We start from the raw sequence: 26,425 nt of genomic DNA on the forward strand, positions 1-26,425 counted from the left end.
TAGAATTAATGTTTCTGACTCATATCGATGCAACATAGGCCATTCAAAACCAGAGAAGTTGGTTCTAAGGGGCAGTTGACCTTTCATTTACTAATTGATCTCTGAGATTTCTGCCCGGCGAGAATAGGACCAAGGGAGAATCGGAAAACACATTACCGATACTGTTATCGGATCTTGTTTGTGAACAATTCCCTTCATATGTTCAGAGCATTTTGAATATAGGGTAGTTATTGAAAGATGTTTCGGTTTGATTTTTTTCAATGACAGTATTAATCTGACAATTATTGTACCCCCTCTCCTTGAATTTTCTTTGCGTCTAAACCATATTTCTGTCGAAATCTGATTTGTTTTTTGCTAATTATTTTTATTCAACAGAATTGGCTGTAGGGAAACAGTTTTTTAAGGGAAGCTGGTGACAACTATCAGCCCTCAACAAATTGTTACGATCAGTAGGTTACCTGTAAAGATCAGTGTATAGAACATTATCCTCACACAAAATCAGAAGATCAAGGAAATGGATTTGACGTGTGTCAGATTGCATAATAAATCTCAGGTGCTCAGAACAAGAGTTAAGAAAAGCATGGAACGCCTGGAGCTGTTTTGCATCACCCCTCCATAGAACAAAAATATCATCAATGTACCATTTCCAAATAATTATGTTAGGCAAGAAAACATTTTTGATAGGATTGAGAATGGACTGTTTCTCCATGTAATCCACATACAAATTAGCATATATAGGAGCCATAGGGGATCCCATAGCAGTACCCTTCGCCTGAATAAAGTAATCGTTTGGAAACATGAAATAGTTGTGTGTGAGTACTATTTCAGCCAATAATGCATGCACTGGAAGGTAATTTATTAGGGTCACGTTGCAGAAGAAAATGTTCCATGGCTTCAATACAGCCCTCGTGTGGAATATGTGTGTATAACGACTCAACATAAAAAGTAATAAAGTATTATCAGGGAGAGGATCAAGATACTCAATAATAGAGATCATACTGCTGCTGTCCTTTACAAAGGATGGGAGCTGTTCTGCGACTGGTCTAATAAAGAAGTAAAAAAAAGTTGATAATGCCCATCAAGCATTTCACAACACTCGCAATAACATCAGCTACCCATGTGTATGTATGTGACCAATACAATTTGATTTGATACAATAGGGCGCCCTGGAGGTTTTGTACCATTCTTGTGTAATTTCTGCAAAGTATATAATGTGGCAATTTTAGGGTGTTGAATTGGCAAAAAAGTGTTATTTTTTGGTAATCTGACCAGAATTTAAACACCCATCTAGGACAGGAAAGATTGTGTTCTGAAATTGGGAAGTGGGGTCACTTTGGAGTTTCTTGTAAAAGGTGTTGTCAAGCAGTTGTCTATGACACTCATTTACATAAGCTATCCAATCCATGGGTACTACTGACCCACCCTTATCACCAGGACAGGTAAGGACTGACATATCGGAATGTAAATCAAGCAAAGTTTATATTTCATCCATAGGTAAATTATGGAAAGATATGTACTCCTGTTTGTTCTTAAGGAGATTACTAACATATTTTTCAACGAGTCTGCAATATGTCTCAATAGAGAGATTGCGATTGCGATGTATATATACAGTTGAAGTCGGAAGTTTACATTCACTTAGGTTGGAGTCATTAAAACTCGTTTTTCAACCACTCCACACATTTCTTGTTAACAAACTATAGTTTTGGCAAGGCGGTTAGGACATCTACTTTCTGCATGAAACAAGTCATTTTTCCAACAACTGTTTACAGACAGATTATTTCACTTATAATTCACTGGTTCACAATTCCAATTTAAATTGACTGTGCCTTTAAACAGCTTGGAAAATTCCAGAAAATTATGTCATGGCTTTAGAAGCTTCTGATAGGCTAATTTACATAATTTGAGTCAATTGGAGGTGTACCTGTGGATGTATTTCATGGCCTACCTTCAAACTCAGTGCCTCTTTGCTTGACATCATGAGAAAATCAAAAGAAATCGGCCAAGACTTCAAAAAATAAATTGTAGACCTCCACAAGTCTGGTTCATCATTGGGAGCAAATTCCAAACGCCTGAAGGTACCATGTTCATCTGTACAAACAATAGTACGCAAGTATAAACACCATGGGACCACGCAGCCGTCATACTGCTGAGGAAGGAGACCCGTTCTGTCTCCGAAAGATGAACGTACTTTGGTGCGAAAAGTGCAAATCAATTCCAGAACAGCAGCAAAGGACCTTGTGAATGCTGGAGGAAACAGGTACAAAAATATCTATATCCACAGTAAAACGAGTCCTATATTGACATAACCTGAAAGGCTGCTCAGCAAGGAAGAAGCCACTGCTCCAAAACCGCCATAAAAAAGCCTGCAAACTACTGTTTGCAGCTGCACATGGGGACAAAGATTGTACTTTTTGGAGAAATGTCCTCTGGTCTGATGAAACAAAAATAGAACTGTTTGGCCATAATGACCATCATTATGTTTAGAGGAAAAAGGGGGAGGCTTGCAAGCCAAAGAACACCCTCCCAACCGTGAAGCATGGGGGTGGCAGAATCATGTTGTGGGGCTGCTTTGCTGCAGGAGGGACTGGTGCACTTCACAAAATAGATGGCATCATGAGGATGGAAAATGGTGTGGATATAATGAAGCAACATCTCAAGACGTCAGTCAGGAAGTTAAAGCTTGGTCGCAAATGGGTCTTCCAAATGGACAATGACCCCAAGCATTCTTCCAATGTTGTGGCAAAATGGTTTAAGGACAACAAAGTTAAGGTATTGAAGTGGCCATCACAAACCCTGACCTCAATCCTATAGAAATGTCTGCATAACTTTTGTGGGCAGAACTGAAAAAGCGTGTGCGAGCAAGGAGGCCTACAAACCTGACTCTGCCAGGAGGAATGGGCCAAAATTCACCCAACTTATTGTGAGAAGCTTGTGGAAGGCTACCCGAAATGTTTGACCCAATTTAAAAAATGTAAAGGCAATGCTACCAAATACTAATTGAGTGTATGTAAACTGCTGACCCACAGGGAATGTTATGAAAGAAATATAAGCTTAAGTAAGTCATTCTCTCTGCTATTATTCTGACATTTCACATTCTTAAAATAAAGTGGTGTTCATAACTGACCTTTTTATTTGTGAAAAACAAGTTTAAATGTATTTGGCTAAGGTGTATGTAAACTTCCGACTTCAACTGTATATATATATATATATATATATATATATATATACACTTTCTTACATTTCCTAGATCTAAGGCAGAGACTTAAACATTTATGAATGTGTTATTCAATGCATTTCTATGGGCTGTAGTAGTAGGCCAAATTCAATATTTTATCAAATGTTTGTATATATTTTTTTATGTCTAAAGGGGTCCTAAAATTCAAAATCAAATAGCTAAATGATCCACGGTATGACCTTCTTAAAACAATTCCACATGTCAGCTTAGAATGAAGGCTTTTTATTGAATAAAAGTAACATATACCGAGTACACAGAAATACTTTCTTGCTGCTTTTTCAAAAAGTGCACAATTAGTACTAAAAATTGCAGACTGGTCTTTTTGAACTGCTTGCACTTCAAATCACAAGTGTTGAATTAAAAAGGTTAATGAAAACATTTTTTTGAAAGCACAATGAAAGTACAGTATTATTGGAGAAAGTATTTTTCACAAAAGATAAATCAAATACATCTAACATTTGTCGAAGTTGCGAATCTAACATCCACTGACAATAAAAACAATCCTATTGATTAAAATCATGTTCTAAAATGCTCTATGAAATGATAAATGTGAAGCAAGCCTTATATACAGTATGTTGTGCTACTATTTCAGATACTGTTGCAAGTAAGCAGAATATCCGAGTATATAAAACTAAACATTTTAAAGGTACAGTCATAAAATTATATAAAAAAAACGTTTAGAATATTCAAAATCATAAGCATGACATTCAGTAAACTTAAAAGAATACAGTAGTGATAAAGCATGTAAACGATTTATGTATTTTGGCATTTTAGTAAAAAATAACCTTTGAAGTAAAACAACTGCTGGTTATGTCATGGACATACAATCAGTGTGTAACTGAAGTAGCTCTTTGAACATACTCATAAAAGGCACCCTGAATGAGTGAGTATTATTGAGTAGTACTCAGTGAGTACAGACAACTCAAAAACAAATAACTGGCAGGTCTCCACTGTGCACATATGATATGTAAAATCTGTTAAATGTCCAGTATTTAAAAAAAACTGAATAGCAAACTGTACACATTCAATTACCAAAACAAAAATGGGCTACAAATGTAGCCAAAATGAGTAGACAAAAAGTGTATATTGTACTTCAATCTGAAGTCCAGAGTACTTTAATGTGAGGTGAGGCATACGGGGGTTATCAACTGCTGAAATTCACAGATTTAAAACATATAAATTTAAGATGACATTAGGACAGTCAAACTCCCAGTCCAATCAAATACTGTTAAATCCTGTAAACATTTGTAAATATACAGTATAACAGTGAAGTATAAAAGTTCTATAAAACATTCCAGTGACTAAAAAAATAATTGTCAAATGTTTTTGTTGTTGTTTTTGCACAGATGACCAAGTTTTTTTTAATATATATATATATAGATGCCCTGGATGATGAGGTAATGCCCACTTATTTTTGGTGAAAGCAAAAAAACAAACTTCCAGTTAAAAAAATATGGATACCATAGACAAATGACAAATGTCAAAATGTCCAATATTGAGATGTCTTTACATGTCTGTCTTTGCATTGATTTTACAGTATTTAAAAAATACATATTTTTGGATATGGCTGAGAACGGATTCTTCTTCAGTCGCATTGGCATTTGGGAGCATGTATATTTCCCAACCCTGACTATGTTGACATAAAAATGAAGAAAAAAAAAATATATATAAAAAAAACATTTCTACTCATTCATAAAAAGATCTATATCAATTTAAGAATTTATATAAATCAGCGTGGTATCAAAATAAGTTTGACCAACAAAACAAAATGGTGATCACAACAAAACCAGTCAAAGACAACATAAGGGGAAGTCATTAGTAAAAAATAAAATAAAAGCAGTGTTTAAAACCTTAAAACCCTAAAATAACACTTTGGCTACCAGGGGACAACAAGATGGTCTAACTTGGCATTGGCACTTCTGATTGACGATCAATGGTGTTTTCCATGTCACACTCAGCCCAGCCTTTTGCTACAGGAAAGGCTATAGGAGCCGGACCCTCAAATGCTTCTCCAATGGCAGGGCTGGTTTCGCTCAGTAGAAGCAGGATTGGCTCCTTGACTGTAGGGTATTTTTCAAGTGTGTTGGATGAAAACACCTAGGCTGAACGGAGAGGGGTGAGAGCATAGTCACCATTTGTACTTGCCCAGTCTTGTGTCCTCCTGCTCTTCCAGAAGGGGCCCTCCCCTACCATTACCTACACAGCCTCATGATTGGAGAAGGTCAAGGTGAGGTGTGGAATGGATAGAGTTATGGATCAGGGAGGGAATTATTCACATGCAAAGTAGTCCTTCAGTGGGGCAAACAGGTGTCTGATGACGGGCACGCTCCAGGATCTGCCCAGCAGCTTCTGCCTGGCACCGCGACCCATGTTTGACACATCTGTGTAGTGGACTGGGAAGCCAAAGATCCTTGAGGAAACAGATGATCAGAACAAGGGTGTATCACAAGTTGTCCCACAAGGCTCAGTGTTAGGTCCATTACCGTTTAGTATTTGAATTCAGATTTCACTCTTATGCAGACATACATCTACATCCACACAAAACACCACCACTCTGCAACCCCCCTGTGTTGACTATCTCTGTGAGGTGAAAACTTTTAAAAACTAAATGACGACAAAACTCATGGGCCCCAACTCTCTCATCAAGAAACTGGATGAACTCAAAATGGAAATCGACGGCTTCACCATCCAATCCAACTCCACAGTAAGCAACCTTGGTGTTACATTTGACCCCACTCTGGCATTTGTACTCCACACCACCAAAACATCTCACAACTCAGACCCTCTCTCACTGACCACAATGTTAAAACCCTCATTCACACCATTGTTTTCTTACGCCTGAACTACTGCAACGCCATTCTCTATGGACTCCCCGCTAAAACACTGGACAGACTTCAACACATTCAAAATTCAGCTGGACTATTCCTCACACACACACACACCAGACTCTGGGACCACGTCACCCCCACTGGCTCCCAATTCACTACAGGACCATCGTCAAATTGCTCATGCTCACCTACAAAGCACCCACATACCTCACTTACTGGCACCCACCGACCTCACTTACCTCCTGCCCCCCTACACTCCCATATGTTTACACCAAAGACACACCTCTTCAGACAGGCTTACCCAGATTCTCTGTTCTCTTAGCTTTTATCCTCTGTCTAGTTCACTTCCCTGGTTAGTCTGTCATCATGTTTAGTGTTCCCCCTGGTTAGTCTGTCATCATGTTTAGTGTTCCCCCTGGTTAGTCTGTCATCATGTTTAGTGTTCCCCCTGGTTAGTCTGTCATCATGTTTAGTGTTCCCTATGGTTAGTCTGTCATCATGTTTAGTGTTCTCCCTGGTTAGTCTGTCATCATGTTTAGTGTTCTCCATGGTTAGTCTGTCATCATGTTTAGTGTTCTCCCTGGTTAGTCTGTCATCATGTTTAGTGTTCTCCATGGTTAGTCTGTCATCATGTTTAGTGTTCTCCATGGTTAGTCTGTAATCATGTTTAGTGGTCTCCCTGGTTAGTATGTCATCATGTTTAGTGTTCTCCATGGTTAGTCTGTCATCATGTTTAGTGTTCTCCCTGGTTAGTCTGTCATCATGTTTAGTGTTCTCCCTGGTTAGTCTGTCATCATGTTTAGTGTTCTCCATGGTTAGTCTGTCATCATGTTTAGTGTTCTCCCTGGTTAGTCTGTCATCATGTTTAGTGTTCTCCATGGTTAGTCTGTCATCATGTTTAGTGTTCTCCCTGGTTAGTCTGTCATCATGTTTAGTGTTCTCCATGGTTAGTCTGTCATCATGTTTAGTGTTCTCCCTGGTTAGTCTGTCATCATGTTTAGTGTTCTCCATGGTTAGTCTGTCATCATGTTTAGTGTTCCCTATGGTTAGTCTGTCATCATGTTTAGTGTTCTCCCTGGTTAGTCTGTCATCATGTTTAGTGTTCTCCCTGGTTAGTCTGTCATCATGTTTAGTGTTCTCCCTGGTTAGTCTGTCATCATGTTTAGTGTTCTCCATGGTTAGTCTGTCATCATGTTTAGTGTTCTCCCTGGTTAGTCTGTCATCATGTTTAGTGTTCTCCCTGGTTAGTCTGTCATCATATTTTTTTATACTTATTTTTATACTTTTTTATACTTATTATTACTTATTACTTATTATTCATATGTAATTTTATTGCTATTTATCCTGCTGATTTTCTTGTGTATGTAAAGTGACTTTTGGTGTCATGGAAAACGCTTAAAATAAAATGTATGATTATTATTATTAGTATTAAAATGACATCAGAGGGCATTGTGGGCAGAGTTGGGTCTTATTTATTAGTGCACACAGTAGCAAAACAATTTGCAACAGAAAACAAAAACGAGCTTAAGACAAGTTCCGGTAGTCCCTCCCTGTTTCAGTCTGTTTTCTTTTGTTTGGTGCCTAGTGACTATGACCCAGGAATGTGATTTGACATTGTTTTTTAACAGAGGCACCACAGAGTAAAAAAGGTAGAGGGCGCACTTGGGACAAAGAGAGTGGCACAGTCAGATTAGAGTTGTGGGTCTAGGTCTCACCTCTCCAACTCGGTGCACCACAGGATGTCCTCTTTGCCGTTCATCATGACGGGGAAGTGCTGGTCTTTGCCTTGCTTGATGGAGTTAGAGCGTGTGGTGATGGTGCGCACCTTTCCAAACTACCAGACAAAGAAAATGCACACTCATATTAATACACTGTATGTGTGTATGTTTATATACACACACACACACACACACACACACACACACACACACACAAAGTGCATTTGGAAAGTCTTTAGACCCCTTGACTTATTTCACATGTTGTTACTTTACAGCCTTATTCTAAACTTTATTAAATAGTTGTCCCCCCTCAATCTACACAAAGCAAAAACATATTTTTTAGAAATTGTTGCAAATGTATGAAAAATAAAAAACAGAAATACCATATTTACATAGGTATTCAGACCGTTTGCTATCAGCCTCGAAATTGAGCTCAGGTGCATCCTGTTTCCATTGATCATCCTTGAGATGTTTCTACAACTTGATTGGAGTCCACCTGTGATAAATTCAATTGATTGGACATTATTTGGAAAGGCACACATCTGTCCATATAAGGTCAGACAGTTGACAGTGCATGTCAGAGCAAAAACCAAGCCACGAGGTCGAAGGAATTGTCCGTAGAGTGCCGAGACAGGATTGTGTCGAGGCACAGATCTGGGGAGGGGTTACAAAAAATGTCTGCAGCATTGAAGGTCCCCAAGAACACAGTGGCCTCCATCATTCTTAAATGGAAGACGTTTGGAAATACCAAGACTCATCCTAGAGCTGGCCGTATGGCCGAACTGAGCAATCAGGGGAGAAGGGCCTTGGTCAGGAAGGTGAACAAGAACCCGATGGTCACTCTGACAGAGCTCCAGAGTTCCTCTGTGGAGATGTTAGAACCTTCCAGAAGGACAACCATCTCTGCAACACTCCACTAATTAGACCTTTATGGTAGAGTGGCCAGACGGAAGACGTTCCTTAGTAAAAGGCACATGACAGCCCGCTTGGAGTTTGCCGGAAGGCACCTAAAGGACTCTCAGACCATGAGAAACAAGATTCTCTGGTCTGATGAAACCAAGATTGAACTCTTTGGCCTGAACGGAGCTAAGAAGAGAGAGATCCTTGATGAAAACCTGCTCCAGAGCGCTCAGGACCTCCGACGACAGCGAAGGTTCACCTTCCAACAGGACAACAGCCCTAAGCAACGCAGGAGTGGCTTCAGGACAAGTCTCTGAATGTCCTTGAGTGACCCAGCCAGAGCCCAGACTTGAGCCTGATTAGAACATCACTGAAGAGACCTGAAAATAGCTGTGCAGCGACTCTTCCCATCCAACCTGACAGCTTGAGAGCATCTGCAGAGAAGAATGTGAGAAACTCCCCAAATACAGGTGTGCCAAGCTTGTAGCGTCATACCCAAGAAGACTCGAGGCTGTAATCGCTGCAAAAGGTGCTTAAAAGTACTGAGTAAAGGGTCTGAATACTTATGTAAATGTCATATTTTTGCTTTGGTATTGTGTGTAGGTTGATTCAATGGTTTTTTCCCCTCAATCTTAGAATACGGTTGTAATGTAACAAAATGTGGAAAAAGTTAAGTGGTCTGAATACTTTCCAAAGGCACTGTGAATGTGACATTTAAGTTTGTTATTTTTTATAAATGTGCAAAAATGTCTAAACCTATTTTTGCTTTGTCATTATGGGCTATTGTGTGTAGATAAGACAAAAAAAAACATTTAATCCATTTTAGAATAAGGCTGTAATGTAACAAAATGTGGAAAAAGTCAAAGAGTCTGAATACTTTCCAAATGCACTGTATATACAGTACCAGTCAAAAGGTTGGACAAACCTACTCATTCAAGGGTTTTTCTTTATTTGTACTATTTTACACACTGTAAAATAATTGTGAAGACATCAAAACTATGAAATAACATATAGAATCATGTAGTAACCACAAGTGTTAAATAAAGGTGAAATAACATTTTAAAAAATAAAATAGTTGCTGTTGAGATGTGTCTGTTACTTGAACTCTGTGAAGCATTTATTTGGGTTCTAATTAACTTATCCTCTGCATCAGAGGTAACTCTGGGTCTTCCTTTCCTGTGGCGGCCCTCATGAGAGACAGTGTCATCATAGCGCTTGATGGTTATTGCGACTACACTTGAAGAAACCGTAAAAGTTTTTGAAATTTTCTGGACTGACTGAACTTCATGTCTTAAAGTAATGATGGACTGTCGTTTCTCTTTGCTTATTTGAGCTGTTCTTGCCATAATATGGACTTGGTATTTTACCAAATAGGGCCATCTTCTGTAGGGGGCAGTATTTTCTTCTTGAGTATCTTCTTGAGTGTAGGGGGCAGTATTTTCGTTTTTGGCTTAAAAACGTACCCATTTGAAACTGCCTATTTCTCAGGCCCAGAAACTAGAATATGCATATAACTGTCAGAATAGGATAGAAAACACTCTAAAGTTTCCAAAACTGTCAAAATATTGTCTGTGAGTATAACAGAACTGATATTGCAGACAAAAACCTGAGGACTTCCAACAAGGAAGTGCTGTTTTTCATGAAAGCTCTCTGTTCCATTGGATGCCTTTCCTCCATTTAAAGGGATATCAACCATGTTCCTTTTCCTATGGCTTCCTCAAGCTGTGAACAGTCTTTAGACATAGTTTTGGGCTTTTATTTTGAAAAAATGAGCGAGAACGAACCCATTGCGTCAGTGGATGGCTGGGTGCCAGCAGAGTTTTTCATGCACAACAGACATTTTCTCTCTCTCGCCTATGGAAGAAGCTACATTCCGGTTGACATATTATCGATTATATATTGTAAAAACAACCTGAGGATTGATTATAAAAAACATTTGACATGGATACTATTTAGAATTTTCGTCTGCGATGTCGTGACCTCTCGAACCTGTGGATTTATGAACATAACGCGCCAAACAAATGGAGATACTTTGGATATAAAAATAATCTTTATGGAACAAAAGGAACATTTATTGTGTAACTGGGAATCTCGTGAGTGCAAACATCCGAAGATCATCAAAGATAAGCAATTTAATTGATTGCTTTTCTGACTTTCGTGACCAATCTACTTGGCTGCTAGCTGTTTGTAATATTGTGTCTACTGAGAGAGATGTTCTTACATAAACGCTTGGTATGCTTTTGCCGAAAAGCTTTATTGAAATCTGACACGCCAGGTGGATTAACAACAAGCTAAGCTGTGTTTTGCTATATTGCACTTGTGATTTAATATTTTTAGTAATTTAATTTGAATTTGGCGCTCTGCAATTCAGCGGATGTTGATGAAAATGATCCCGCTAAACGGGATGGGTGCATCAAGAAGTTTTAAGGAAAGAAATTCCACAAATGAACTTTTAACAAGGCACATCTGTTAATTGAAATGCATTCCTGTTGACTACCTCATGAAGCTGGTTGAGAGAATGCCAAGAGTGTGCAAAAAACGTCATCAAGGAAAAGGGTGGCTACATTGAAGAATCTCAAACATAAAATATATTTAGATTTGTTTAACACTTTTTTTGGTCACTACATGATTCCATTTGTGTTATTTCTTAGTTTTGATGTCTTCACTATTATTCTACAATGTAGAAAATAGTATAAATAAAGAAAACCCCTTGAATGAGTAGGTGTGTCCAAACTTTTGACCGGTACTATATATATATATATAAGCAATAAGGCCAGAAGGGGTGTGGTGTATTGTATATGGAGAATTTACCATGGATAAGGGCTGTTCTTACGGATAAGAGCTGTTCTTATGCAAGACGCAACGCAGAGTGCCTGGATACAGCACTTAGCTGTGGTATATTGGCAATATACCACAAACCCCTGATGTGCCTTATTGCTATAATAAACTGGCTAGCAACGTAATTAGAGCAGTAAAAATATGTTTTGTCATACCCATTGTAAATGGTCTGATATCTTTTTACTGCTCCAATTACTTTGGTAACCAGTTGATAATAGCGATATGTCACCTTGGGGGTTCGTGGTATATGGCCAATACACCACAGATAAGGACTGTATCCAGGCACTCCGCGTTGCGTCATGCTAAAGAACTGCCCTTAGCTGTGGTATATTGGCCATATACCACAAACCCCCGAGGTAACATATTGCTATTATAAACAGGTTACCAAAGTAATTAGAGCAGTAAAAAGTTATCAGACCATATGACAAAACATGTATTTTTACTGCTCTAATTAGGGGTCAGTTTGGGGTCACTCATAAATGTCATTGTTTTTGAAAGAAAAGCACATTTTTTGTCCAGTAAAATAACATCAAATTGATCAGAAATACAGTGTAGACATTGTTAATGTTGTAAATTACTATTGTAGCTGGAGACGACTGATTTTGAATGTATTTTTATTTTAATGGACAAAAAATTGGCTTTTCTTTCAAAAACAAGGACATTTCTAAATGACACCAAACTTTTGAACGGTAGTGTACATTGAAATAAAATCACTTAGTGATTCCTGTCCAGTTCCACTGAATGAAGGAGAGCTAGAGAGTGTTACCTTAGCCACACGGCCATGGTCCAGACAGTCCTGTAGCTCCAGCTTGTCCATCCCAGATGCACACCGAGGCCTGACAACAAGAATGGGCATTAGAAATGGAATCCTCCATCCGTAAAGTGAAGTGGCTAGCACTTTGTTTTACTGTACGGTTTCCACTAGTATCAACCCGTAACAATGTGTACTTCCTCGCATTTACTTACTAAACACATTTGGCAACTATCAAATGGTGCGTTTAATGAATTCCAAATGAACAAACAAGTAAAAGTAATTCATAAGTTATTACTGTGTAATTACCATTAGATTTTACAGTGCAATTTGGTAATTTTTGTATTGTAAAGTAACAACAGGAATATGAAAGATTGTGTTAGTATAGGAAACACACTGTGGTCATCACACACCTGTTCATCCCTGGTAGGTTGCCCCAGAAGTACCTAGCCCTGTGAGCCGCAGACACCTCAATGGCGTCGATCATTACTGGATTGCACTGTAGAACACGCACACGCACACACACACACACGCACAGGTTGGTGTTTAATTGAACATACCGCTGCTACCGTGGGTTACACATTTTCAGTAGACGAGACGACTTCTCAAGCTATCTCACGAGGTACTGCCAAAGACCTCTGAGGTTGTCACTTGTATTGATCCGTTGATATTGAATTGATATTGTGGACACAACAAACCTCGAGGAAACGGGAGATGTCTCTCTTGTCGTTGACGCCCATGGCGACCACGTTCTCGAACATCCAGAAGAAGGGGCGGTCCTCGGCCTCCTTGGGCTTGGCCTCACTCAGCAGACGGTAGAACTCAAAGAACAACCTCCCTGTGCCCTCTGGACAGACAGACAGACGGGGGATGAGGAGAACACACTAGGAGATTCCTACTACAGTCCAATGTAAACTGAATAATAATGTACATCAATTGCAATTAGGCCTGGGCGATATGGCCAAAATATCATATCACTGTATTTAAAAATAATATGACTGTATTTTATGTTTTGGATTAAAAAAAGTTCTAATTTTGCTTTATGAGTGACGTGAGACCCTAGGGTGCCAACACATACGTTCTAAGTGATTCCAATGGGTCTATCTATCTCTATTCAGATTGCTTTATACTGTTCAATTAAACTTAAACCAAAAATACATTTCTTAATTTTCACACATTTCTGCACTTCCTGCACTCATTGGAGGTCATTTCCACACTGCCACATATGGCTTCACGATATGGGCAAGAAAACTACTGTCACGCCCTGACCTTCGTTATCTTTGTTTTCTTTATTATTTTGGTTAGGTCAGGGTGTGACGAGGGTGATATATGTGTTTTGTCCTGTCTAGCGCTTTTGTATGTTTATGGGGTTTCCAGTCTAGGTGTTTTTATGTCTATGGTTGCCTAGATTGGTTCTCAATCAAAGGAGGCTGTTTATCGTTGTCTCTGATTGGGGACCATATTTAGGTTGCCATATGCCTTGGATAGTTTGTGGGTTATTGTCTATGTGTAGTTGCCTATGGCAGCACTTGGTTTATATAGCGTCACTTTTGTTTAGTCTTTCTTCGTATCACGCTGCGCCTTGGTCTCCTCCTTATGACCAACGTGACAACTAGGCCTTATTTTTAACCAAATGTTGTGATTTGACTTACAATTTAGTTCAAAACACTTGGGTGAACTGATGGGATGATGGAAAAATAATGTTTATTCAAATTCTACAGTTAGAAGATAATAGTGGGCACTTTGAATACAGTGTTATTTGACACGATAACAAATGAAAATGGCAGGGAGGAGTTATTGTGACACGGTAGGAACCAAAGTGTTGGTCAGTGTTTCCTAGGGGACACTATAATCTTTGGCTACATTCAATGATTTCTCTTAGCTACTTCATGTAGCTAACATATTCATGCTCTTTGATTTAGAAGATATTGTTACACAAACAACATGCTGATTGAAGCCTACACCAACACTGGTATCAGGCTGTATAGCTAGCTACGTTTGCTCTGACTAACTAGTGATTAGCATTAGTGGCTAACACGACTTAGCCACAACCTGCTAAGAAAAGACAAATTAGCTGTTTGCAGATGTAAGAAACACTAAATAATAGTGTAATTATAGAACGCTTGAGGACTTATATTAAGAAGCAAAGTGGAAACAGAATCGTAGTCATCAACATTTGTGCTGCATGGACCACTGAACGCAACCGTCTCGTGGTCGAGCAACAACAAATGCGCTCCTTAATCGACGGGGCCGAGCTCGGTCCAGGTGCAAAACAGCATGGAGAGAGAGAGACAGAGGAGAGAGATGACTCAAGTAGCGGAGTAAACTATAAAAAGGGACATTACACACAGCGTATCACATGTAACAAACCAAACATTCACATACCGTTACAGAAGGTAAAGTAAAAACCCAAACCGGTCCGTGCATCAAAACCGGTCTAAAGTCAAATACGGTATACCGCCCAGCCCTAATTCCAATAATGCATCTGTCATTATGAGTTTCAAATATCCCTGATTCTTATACCTTACACGTTGCCCTGGACTTTTAGAGGTACACGTCTATAATGTACATGTAAGAGGGAATGGATACAGTATAAATGACATTTCATAAGAACTACTTCACTGGAATTTTAGCCTGCAACACTTGGCATGAATTCTAAACCCTAATTGGAGTGAAGTGAAGCATGCTTGTTAATACATGTAATGAAGTTTGATTCAAATGCATTATTTTGATTTGATTTCTTACCGTACAACCCCTTCCTGGCGGGGTTGACGATGGACAGGTCGTTACAAGGGCTTCCTCCGATCACCAGGTCAAATGGACCCCACTCTTCTATCTGTGTGAGACAATCACACCACCCTCCTGTCAGACTGAGTGTAACACACGTCAATGCCCCAACATCTGCCCCCATCTGCCGTTCTGTCATTCCCAATCCCCCCTATCCTATCCCTACATAGTGTCACCTCCCCCCCATCACCTCATCCATATTGCCCACCACCCCCAACACAGGGTAGTACAGAGCCTTCAGAAAGTACTTGACTTATTACACATTTTGTTACATTACAGCCTGAATTCAAAATGGATGAAATGTTTTTTTTTCTCACCCAAAATACCCCTTATTGACAAAGTGAAAACATGTCTTTAGAAATGTTTGCAAATTTATTGAAAATGAAATACAGAAATATCTCATTTACATAAGTATTCACACCCCTGAGTCAATACATGATAGAATCACCTTTGGCAGTGATTACAGCTGTCGGTCTTTCTGGGTAAGTCTCTAAGAGCTTGGACTGTATAATATTTGCACATTATTCTTTTTACAATTCTTCAAGCTATGTCAAGTTGGTTGTTGATATATTGCTAGACAGCCAGGACAATAACCTAAAACACAAAGCCACATTGTTGCTTACCAAGACAATATTTGAAAGTACCTGAATGGCCTAGTTATAGTTTTGACCTCAATCGGCTTGAAAATCTATGGCAAAACTTGAAAATGTGAATTTGTCTTCCAGTGGAAAGCAGACTGAACAATGTTTTTTTCTATGATTTTGCCTGTGCTTAGCTCTATTCCGTTTATTTTTATCAACAAAAAAAAAATCCCTAGTCCTTGCCGATGACAAGCATAACCATAACATGATGCAGCCACCACCATCCTTGAAAATATGAAGAGTGGTACTCAGTGATGTGCTGTGTTGTATTTGCCCCAAACATAAGGCTTTGTATTCAGGACATAAAGTTCATTTCTTTGCCACATTTATTGCAGTTTTACTTTAGTGCCTTATTGCAAACAGGATGCGTGTTTTGGAATATTTTATGCGAGCGATACAGTCTTATCTTTTTACGCTGTCATTTAGGTTAGTATCCTCAGTTTTCTCCTATCACAGCTCCTTAAACTCTGCAACTTTAACTGTTTTAAAGTCACCTTTGGCATCATGGTGAAATTCCCCATACCTTCCTCTCCAGCAACTCAGTTAGGAAGGACGCCTATATCTTTGTCGTGACTGGGTGTATTCATACACCATCCAAATTTAAATGAATAACTTCCCCATGCTAAAATTAATATTCAATGTCGACTTTTTTTATACCCATATGCCCTTCTTTGTGAGGCATTGGAAAAGATCCCTGGTCTTTGTGGTTGAGTCTGTGTTTGAAATTCACTGCTCGACTGAGGGAGCTTACAGATAATTGTATGTGTGGGGTACAGAGATCACGTAGTCATTTAAAAATCATGTTAAACACTATTATTGCACACAGAGTCCATGCAACTGGAAAGTATTCAGTGCATTTGGAAAGTATTCAGACCCCTTGACTTTTTCCACATTTTGTTACATTATAGCCTTAATCTAAAATGGATTAAATAGTTTACCCCCCCCCCCCCCACATCAATCTACACACAATAACCCTTAATAACAAACTAAAAACAGGTTTAGACATTTTTACAAATGTATAAAAAAAATAAAACTGATATCACATTTACATACAATATGTGACTTCTAAGCAAATGTTTATTCCTGAACATATTTAGGCTTGCCATAACAAAGGGGTTGAATACTTACTGACTCAAGACATTTCAGCTTTTCATATTTAATTTGTAAGAATGAAACACAACACATCAAAATGTGGAAAAAGTCAAGGAGTGTGAATACTTTCTGAAGGCACTGTATAAACACCAACCCCCACCCTACAGAACGACCCATACAGAACCCCCCCCCCCCCATACCACCCACCCCACTTCCCTACAGAACACCCCCCTCCTCCCCAGCTATACATAGGGGCCTTTTCATCTGTGACAAAGGCCTTGGATAGATAGAGAGAGAGAGAGAGAGAGAGAGAGAGAGGGTGTAGCTTCCCCAAGCAAGGCCAGAGCAGACCCTCTCCGGGCCCAGCCCCTCTTTGAGGAGTGCTCTGAGTCGCTGACAAAGGGGTGAATGGGTTCTGGGGGATTTACTCTGACAAGAGGCTGTGCTTTGTCCTCTAAACCAGATGACCTCACGGACTCTCATGCAACTCGCCAGCACGCAACTCGTCTGCAGCTGTGGTGGAGCTATGTGTTTAGGTTCGACTTGGGAGTGGTTCATGTTGTCTGTTGATGTGTTTGTGCTCTTGTGTTGAAGCTCTCAAAAGAGCCCTTGCGAGCCCATGAGTTTGTATACGTTTCATTGTGGATCCACATAATGTAGGTCAGGGGGGAGGGCATTCACTATAAGGTGAGGCTCATTAGGTTACAATAAGGTACTACTGTCCTGTCTGGACAGGCAATGGCCTGGTCCAGACAGGACAAACCAGTAACAGGTGTGTGGTATGAATGTGTGTAATTGTAATTTCCATGACACTGACGAGGACTACTCCTTATGACCAGTGTTGGGGGTAATGCATTACAAAAGTGACACTTGTGGCAAAAGTGGCTTGCGAAAGTATTCACCCCCCTTGGCATTTTTCCTATTTTGTTGCCTTACAACCTGGAATTAAAATAGATTTTTGGGGGTTTGTATAATTTGATTTACACAACATGCCTACCACTTTGAAGATGCAAAATATTTTTTTATTGCGAAACAAACAAGAAATAAAGACAAAAAACAGAAAACTTGAGCATGCATAACCATTCACAATCCCAAAGTCAATACTTTGTAGAGACAACTTTTGCAGCAATTACAGCTGCAAGTCTCTTGGGGTATGACTCTATAAGCTTGGCACATCTAGCCACTGGGATTTTTGCCCATTCTCAAAGGCAAAACTGCTCCACCTCCTTCAAGTCGGATGGGTTCCGCTGGTGTACAGCAATCTTTAAGTCAAACCACAGATAGAGGTCTGGGCTTTGACTTGGCCATTCCAAGACATTTAAATGTTTCCCCTTAAACCACTCAAGTGTTGCTTTAGCAGTATGTTTAGGGTCATTGTCCTGCTGGAAGGTGAACCTCCGTCCCAGTCTCAAATCTCTGGAAGACTGAAACGGGTTTCCCTCAAGAATTTCCCTGTATTTAGCACCATCCATCATTCCTTCAATTCTGACCAGTTTCCCAGTCCCTGCCGATGAAAAACATACCCACAGAATGATGCTGCCACCACCATGCTTCAATGTGGGGATGATGTTCTTAGGGTGATGAGAGGTGTTGTGTTTTCGACAGACATAGCTTTTTCCTTGTTGGCCAAAAAGCAAAATTTTAGTCTAATCTAACCAGAGTATGTTCTTCCATATGTTTGGGGAGTCTCCCACATGCCTTTTGCATATTTTTGTCCTTAAGCAATGATTTTTTTCTGGACACTCTTCCGTAAAGCCCAGCTCTGTGGAGTGTACGGCTTAAAGTGGTCCAATGGACAGATACTCCAATCTCCGCTGTGGAGCTTTGCAGCTCCTTCAGGGTTATCTTTGGTCTCTTTGTTGCCTCTCTGATTAATGCCCTCCTTGCCGGGGCCGTGAGTTTTGGTGGGCGGCCCTCTCTTAGCAGGTTTGTTGTGGTGCCATATTCTTAAAATGTTTTAATAGTGGATTTAATAGTGCAATATATTAACTAGGGAAATTGTGTCACTTCTCTTGCGTTCAGTGTAAGCAGAGTCAGGGTATATGCAGCAGTTTGGGCCGCCTGGATGAAGACTGTGTGAAGATAATTTCTTCCTAACTAAGATTGTAATTAATTTGCCAGAATTTTACATAATTATGACATAACATTGAAGGTTGTGCAATATAACAGCAATATTTAGACTAAGGGTTGCCCCCGTTTGATAAAATACGGAACGGTTCCATATTTCACTGAAAGAATAAACGTTTTGTTTTCGAAATTATAGTTTCCGGATTTTACCATATTAATGACCAAAGGCTCGTATTTCTGTGTGTTTATTGTATTATAATTAAGTCTATAATTTGATATTTGATAGAGCAGTCTGACTGAGCGGTGGTAGGCAGCAGCAGGCTCGTAAGCATTCATTCAAACAGCACTTTCCTGCATTTGCCAGCAGCTCTTCGCAATGCTTGGAGCATAGCCTATCAACTCACGGGATTAGGCTGGCAATACTATAGTGCCTATAAGGACATTCAATAGTCAAAGGTATATGAAATACAAATGTTATAGAGAGAAATAGTCCTATAATTCCTATAATAACTACAACCTAAAACTGGGAATATTGAAGACTCATGTTAAAAGGTACCACCAGCTTTCATAAGTTCTCGTGTTCTGTACAAGGAACTTTAGCTTTTTTACATGGCACATATTTCACGTGTTTTTGCATTATTTAAACCACATTGAACCTGTTTCAACCTGTATTATTTGAAGTTAAAATAAAATTGTTCATTCAATATTGTTGTAATTGTCATTATTACAAATATATATATAAAATCGTCCGACTAACAGCTTTTTTTGGTCCTCCAATAATCGGTATCGGCGTTGAAAAATCAAATTCGGTTGACCTCTAGTCTGTTTCTCAAACTAGACACTCTAATGTGCTCAGTTGTGCACCGGGGCCTCCCACTCCTCTTTCTATTCTGGTAAGAGACTGTTTACGCTGTTCTGTGAAGGGAGTAGTAAACAGAGTTGTACGAGATCTTCAGTTTCTTGGCAATTTCTCGCATGGAATAGCCTTCATTTCTCAGAACAAGAATAGACTGATGATTTTCAGAAGACATTTCTTTGTTTCTGTCCATTTTGAGCTTGTAATCGAACCCACTAATGCTGATGCTCCAGATACTCAACTAGTCTAAAGAAGGCCAGTTTTATTGCTTCTTTAATCAGGACCACAGTTTTCAGCTGTGCTAACATAATTGCAAACAGGTTTTCTAATGATTAATTAGCCTTTTAAAATGATAAACTTGGATTCGCTAACACAACGTACCATTGGAACACAGGAGTGATGGTTGCTGATAATGGGCATCTGTACGCCTATGTAGATATTCCATTAAAGATCAGTCGTTTCCAGCTACAATAGTCATTTACAACATTAACAATGTCTACACTGTATTTCTGATCAATTTGATGTTATTTTAATTGGACAAAAAATGTGCTTTTCTTTCAAAAACAAGAACATTTCTAAGTGACGCCAAACTTTTGAACAGTAGTATATATGGCTAATTAAGCAGCCCATATGATAGCGCAGTACTTGTAGACTAGTACAGGAAAGCAGCACCACCGATGAAAGGAGAAACCAGCGATCAAACCCGAGTTAGTCATCTTTGGTAGAGAGCACATGGATCGCCTTGCTCCCTCCGACAGTCAAACAAACAGGGAGATTTAGATTTTTTTCCATGAAAGTAAAACAAAGTAATATAACTGATTACTTTCCACACAAAGTGACATTGTAAAGTAACGTGTTACTTTTGTTAAATATAACGATACTTTGTCATATGTTGAATTATGAGAAGGAAAAGAAGCACCTGCTTTACACGACAACATAATGAGTCATTGGGGAACGGATGGGATCTTTGCTTTAGAGACAAACCTAGTACTCTACTCTCCCCTCTCTCACCCCTCCCTCTATATGATTTAACTCAGATTCAATTTGTTCTGCCCAACCATATGTAAAGACTGTGAAGAGAGAAGAGAAAGAGAGAAAGAAGGAGGGAGATCTGCTTACATTCTTCCTGGAGATGTTGCGCACATCGTGCACATACTGGATTCTTCCTTCATGTCGGACGACCCCCACCGATATGGAATCTTCACACACCTCTGACGCAATATAATGGTCCACTTTGAATCCTAGGTCTCGTAGCACTAAGTAGCCTAAACACACACAGGTAAACATACGTCAAGATATTTTTTTTTGCGGGTTCTGAATATTACACTCGAGTAATGCATTAACGCGCGTGCGCGCACACACACACACACACACACACTTACCAGTGGCGATGCCATCGAACAGTGAGAGCACGCGGATGGGGCGCCTCTGTTCTGCAGGGACAGCCCGGTAGATCTTTGGGCTTTCCTGAGAAACATATAGACCAAATCAAAATGTTTATATAAACAAACACAGACACTGTATGTACTGTAGTAGTGTTGCTATGCAGTGGGACCCTAAACTTTTCCTGACCCTGTGACCTGACCAAGAAGAACGGCAGGCCCTACATACTGTATGAGCGAAGTTAGTTTGGCCTCGGTAGTGGGACAAGGGTCAATGTTAGGAGTTAACTAAAGCATCTTGATGGGACTCACAAACTCCTGGCCGTTGTCGTTGACGAAGAACTCCTGCAGCTTCATGCTCCAGTCGTGGCGTCGTTTGAGCACGCCGTAGTTCTGCAGGGGCTGGCACATGAAACAGCGCCACGGGTCCAGGTTACGGGCACTGTTCGACGCCCCTGCGCCCACCAGAATGTCCAGACAGTCGACACAGAAACACCTGCAGGGGAGGAGACAGACGGGTGTGATAAGGTTGAGGGGGGAAAAGGGGAGATGGACGAGTACGGGAGGGGAGAGGGGGAGGGAAGGGAAAGGGTGGAGGGGGGGTAGGGGGAGAGAGGGATATGGGGAGGGAGTGGGGGAAGGGGAGGGAGGGAGAAGGGAGGAAAGGCAGGGAGAGGGATATGTGGGGGAGGGGGAGAGAGAGGGATATGTGGGGGAGGGGGAGAGAGAGGGATATGTGGGGAAAGAGAGAGATACGGGGGGAGGGGGAGAGAGAGATATGGGGCAGGGGGAGAGATATGGGGGGAGAGAGAGATGGGAGAGGGGGAGAGAGGGATATGGGGGGAAAGAGAGAAATACGGGGGGAGGGGGAGAGAGAGATATGGGGGGGAGAGAGAGATGGGAGAGGGGGAGAGAGGGATATGGGGGGAATGGGAGAGAGATTTGTGGGAAGGGGAGAGAGAGACATGGCGATAGGGGGAGAGACAGAGAGAGAAAGCAGAGAGAGAAAGCAGGTGGAACTAGTGAAAATAAGAGGTAACATAGAGGAAACATATACAGTGCTCTGAACAAATATTTGCCCCCTTTCTGATTTTCTCTATTTTTGTATATTTTTTATACTGAATGTTATCAGATCTTCAACCAAAATCTAATATTGGATAAAGTTTACAAATAACACAAAAAATATATACCTAATTTATTTAATTAACAAAGGTATGCAACAACCAATTCCCTTATGTGAAAAACTAAATAATTGGTTGTGCCACCTTTAGCTGCAATGAATGCAACCAAATGCTTCCTGTAGTTGTTGATCAGTCTCTAATGTCGCTGTGGAGGAATTTTGGTCCGGTCCTGCATGCAGAACTGCTTTAACTAAGCAACATTTGTAGGTTATCAAGCATGAACTGCTCGTTTTAAGTCCTGCCACAACATCTCGATTTGGATTAGCTCTGGACTTTGACTAGGCCATTCCAAAACTTCATATTTGTTAATATTTAGCCATTTTCATGTAGACTTGATTGTGTGTTTTGGATCATTGTCTTGCTGCATGACCCAGCTGCGCTTCAGCTTCAGCTCAGACGGATGGCCTGACATTCTCCTGTAGAATTCTCTGATACAGAGCAAAATTCATGGTTCCTTCTATTAAGACAAGTCGCCCAGGTCCCGAGGCAGCAGAGCATGCCCAAACCATCACACTACCAACCCCATGCTTGATATGGTATGAGGTTCTTACTGTGGAATTCAGTGCTTGGTGTTCGCCAGGCATAATGGGACCCATGTCGTCCAAAAAGTTAGACTTTTGACTCATCTGTCCATAGAACATTCTACCAAGAGTCTTGATGATCATCCAGGTGCTTTTTTTGTTGGCAAACTTGAGTCAACTTTTCGGACGAGATGGGTTCCTTTACGTCTGGCAAAACCAAACAGTACATTCAGTATAAAAAAACATGTAAAAATAGAAAACAAATACTTTTTCACAGCACTGTACATCTAATCAGCAGGTTAGAGAGAAAGGAGAGCGAAAGAAAAAGTAGAAGCAGACTGAGAAGGCAAAACGTAAAAGAGGGTTGAAATGAACTAAGATACAGCAGATTACAGTTAAGATGCAGAATAATACACTAATGACACAGTATAGATACAGCCCGTCCCAAATAGCACCATATTCCCCAGTGCACTACTTTTGACCACAGCCCATAAAGTAGTGCACTGCACTTTTAGAAAAAAAAAGGGGTTCTCCAAAGGAGAACCCTTTTGGGTTCCATGCAGAAACCTCACTGGAAAGGGTTCTCCTACGGGGACAGCCGAATAACTTTTTTTGGTTCTAGAAAGCGCCCCTTTTTTCCCTAATAAAAGGGTAGCATTTGGGCCACACTCTCAGAAGATTACCGAGATACGGTTAACGAGGTGAGTGTTGAGTCCAAACCTGCAGCAGTTGGCGTTCCCACACAGTAGCACCTCGCGGCCCCCGCAGCACACCGTGCAGTAGGATTGGTAGCCGTCGTCATCATACATGTAGGATATCTCCAGATACACGTCCTACCACACGCACGCAACAACAGTCATTAACAACAATATCTAGATGCCAGTGTTCATTTTCAGAACAACAACAAAATACCACATTTCTTGACACCAGGACCTTTAACCAGTTCGAGCATGTATGGTGAGGCAGGAAATCAAACAAGAATGCGAATACAAAGATCCACAATATACACAAAAGTATCTGGACACCCCTTCAAATGAGTGGATTTGACTATTTCAGCCACACCTGTTGCTGACATGGGTATAAAATCGAGCACACCGCCATGCAATCTCCATTGACAAACACTGGCAGTAGAATGGACTTACTGAAGAGCTCAGTGACTTTCAACGTGACACCGTCATAGGATGCCACCTTTCCAACTAGTCGGTTTTTCAAATTTCTGCTCTGCTAGACCTGCCCCGGTCAACTGTAAGTGCTGTTATTGTGAAGTGGAAACATCTAGAAACAACAACGGCTCAGCCGCGAAGTGGTAGGCCACACAAGCTCACAGAATGGGACCGCCGAGCGCTGAAGCTCGTAGCACGTAAAAATCATCTGTCCTCACTACCGAGTTCCCAAACTGCCTCTGGAAGCAACGTCAGCACAAGAACTGTTCGTCGGGAGCTTCATGAAATGGGTTTCCATGGTCAAGCAGCCGCACACAAGCCTAAGATCACCATGCGCAATGCCAAGCGTCGGCCAGAGTGGTGTAAAGGTCACCGCCATTAGACTCTTGAGCAGTGGAAACACGTTCTCTGGAGTGACGCTTCACCATCTGGCAGTCCCGACGGACAAATCTGGGTTTGGCAGATGCCAGGAGAACACTACCTGCCCGAATGCCAACTGTAAAGTTTGGTGGAAGAGGAATAATGGTCTGTTGTCTGTTTTTCATGGTTCAGTCTAGGCCTCAGTTCCTGGGAAGGGAAATATTAACATCTGTGTATTTTAAACACAAAGTCCACAGACACAAAGGCACCGCTCTGGGACACATTGACAAAGCTGTAAACTGACATCAACATCACTGCAATTGTACCAGTCACTCACCATGCACCCATTGCACTTAACAAAGCTATTTGAACTATGATGGAACCGAGCCCATAACAACAAAGCTGCTAATAATAAAGATAATGCTTCAGCCATTAGTTTCTATAAGAACTTCCTGAGACCTTGATAAATCTGGATAAAGGCCATTGCTTCAGAAACCAAATAAGTTGGTGTGATTAGACCTGGGTTCAACAATGATGAGCTTTGAGCTTTCCTGGAGCAAATAGAATAGCCTCAACGCCACAAACCCTCTGGCACTCTATACAAGCTAAAGCAAACGCTAAAAGTATTTGGAAGACTCTGAATAGTAATTGAACCCAGGTCTGGATGAGATGACGTAATATGATCATGTAGTGAACAGTCACACCTGTGGTAATGATCTATTGGACTGGAGGTAATGTCAATAGAAGCAGTCAGCCAGGCCTGGTATCGATGCTTCTAGTCCCTCACACAAGAGAGGCAGGCCTAGGCATGTCTCACTCTTAAGTTCTGAACACAGTGGTTCTATTGACAAAATAGCTCTAGATGACTTCTGTGGAAAGTCTTCCTCCAGAGAGCCGCACAAACACACAAATAAACACTTTCACCCCCAGCGCAGGGATTCAGGATTGGATTATACGTTCAGGTAGGTAGGTGTCATTCACCTCAGGGTGTCCTGACTTTCAATGGGATCGAGACACAGTGGCGGTTGGTAAAGATGGCTGTGTGAGACTGATGACAGTGATGACGGTGATGACAGTGTAAATGTAATATAGGTGTATTTCTTGTCGGCGTGTCATTTCTGAATGAGAGGGCATTAGAGAAGTGCACTAACCTTGCATGCTTGGCAAAGGCCTCCTTCAAAAAGTGGGTGGAAGGTTGCCACTCTTGTCTTCCCGCAAGAGAGGCAAAAGTCTGCACGAAACAAATATGAGCTAGACGGAGACTTTTGACAAAAACACTTTTCGCAGCTCATGTTCAACGGCTACGGTGTCTTCAGAAAGTATTCAAACCCCTTGACCTTTTCCACATTTTGTTGTGTTACAGCCTGAATTTCAAACGGGTTGAGGTGTTTTTTAGTCACTGGCCGACCCACAATATCCCATAAGGTCAAAGTGTAAAAAATAAATAAATAAAATAAAAAGGAATACAAAATGAAAAGCTGAAATGTCTTGAGTCAATAAATATTCAACCCCTTTGTTATGCAAGCCTAAAAAAGTTCAGGAGTAAAAATGTGCTTAATGAATTGTATGTACTCACTCTGTGTGAAATAAAAGTGTTTAACGTGATTTTCTCAACTCTACCCCACACATACAAATATCTGTAAGGTCCCTCAGTGGAGCAGTGAATTTAAAACACAGATTCAACCACAAAGACCAGGGAGGTTTTCCAATGCCTCGTAAAGAAGGGCTCCTATTGGTAGACAGGTACAAATAAAAAGCAGACATTGAATATCCCTTTGAGCAGGGTGAAGTCATCAATTCCACTTTGGATAGTGTATCAATACACGCAGTCACCACAATGATACAGGTGTCCTTCTTAAGGATTTCACCATGAGGTCAAAGGTGATTTTAAAATAGTTACAGAGTTTAATGGCTGTTATAAGGAAAAAACTAAGGATGGATCAACAACATTGTAGTTACTCCACAACACTAACCTAATTGACAGAGTGAGAAGAAGGAATGGGTGGGTGAGGAAGAAAATAACAATTTAATTCCTTTTGAATTCAGGCCGTAACACAACAAAATGTGGAATAAGTCAAGGGGTATGAATACTTTCTACAATATCT

The 26,425-nt window shown here is 40.5% G+C and overlaps 1 protein-coding gene across 2 annotated transcripts in view; it reads right to left on the reverse strand.

The window, feature by feature from the left end:
- Positions 1 to 5,275: 5,275 nt before the first annotated feature.
- LOC139416365 (DNA (cytosine-5)-methyltransferase 3B-like) overlaps positions 5,276 to 26,425 on the reverse strand; it is a 47,315-nt gene continuing 26,165 nt past the window's right edge. For both annotated transcript variants that reach the window (XM_071164901.1, XM_071164902.1), the window contains exons 12-22: positions 25,472 to 25,551; positions 23,518 to 23,630; positions 21,408 to 21,591; positions 21,096 to 21,180; positions 20,833 to 20,978; positions 15,016 to 15,106; positions 12,969 to 13,117; positions 12,684 to 12,769; positions 12,286 to 12,355; positions 7,779 to 7,897; positions 5,276 to 5,645 (exon numbers count right to left, since the gene is read on the reverse strand). In XM_071164901.1, the coding sequence (XP_071021002.1) occupies positions 5,504 to 5,645; positions 7,779 to 7,897; positions 12,286 to 12,355; positions 12,684 to 12,769; positions 12,969 to 13,117; positions 15,016 to 15,106; positions 20,833 to 20,978; positions 21,096 to 21,180; positions 21,408 to 21,591; positions 23,518 to 23,630; positions 25,472 to 25,551 (1,265 nt within the window). In that variant the 3' untranslated portion in view covers positions 5,276 to 5,503. The remainder of the gene's footprint in view (positions 5,646 to 7,778; positions 7,898 to 12,285; positions 12,356 to 12,683; positions 12,770 to 12,968; positions 13,118 to 15,015; positions 15,107 to 20,832; positions 20,979 to 21,095; positions 21,181 to 21,407; positions 21,592 to 23,517; positions 23,631 to 25,471; positions 25,552 to 26,425) is intronic.

This window comes from Oncorhynchus clarkii, chromosome 9 (genome assembly GCF_045791955.1).
Source record: "Oncorhynchus clarkii lewisi isolate Uvic-CL-2024 chromosome 9, UVic_Ocla_1.0, whole genome shotgun sequence".
NCBI classification, from domain to species: Eukaryota; Metazoa; Chordata; class Actinopteri; order Salmoniformes; family Salmonidae; genus Oncorhynchus; species Oncorhynchus clarkii.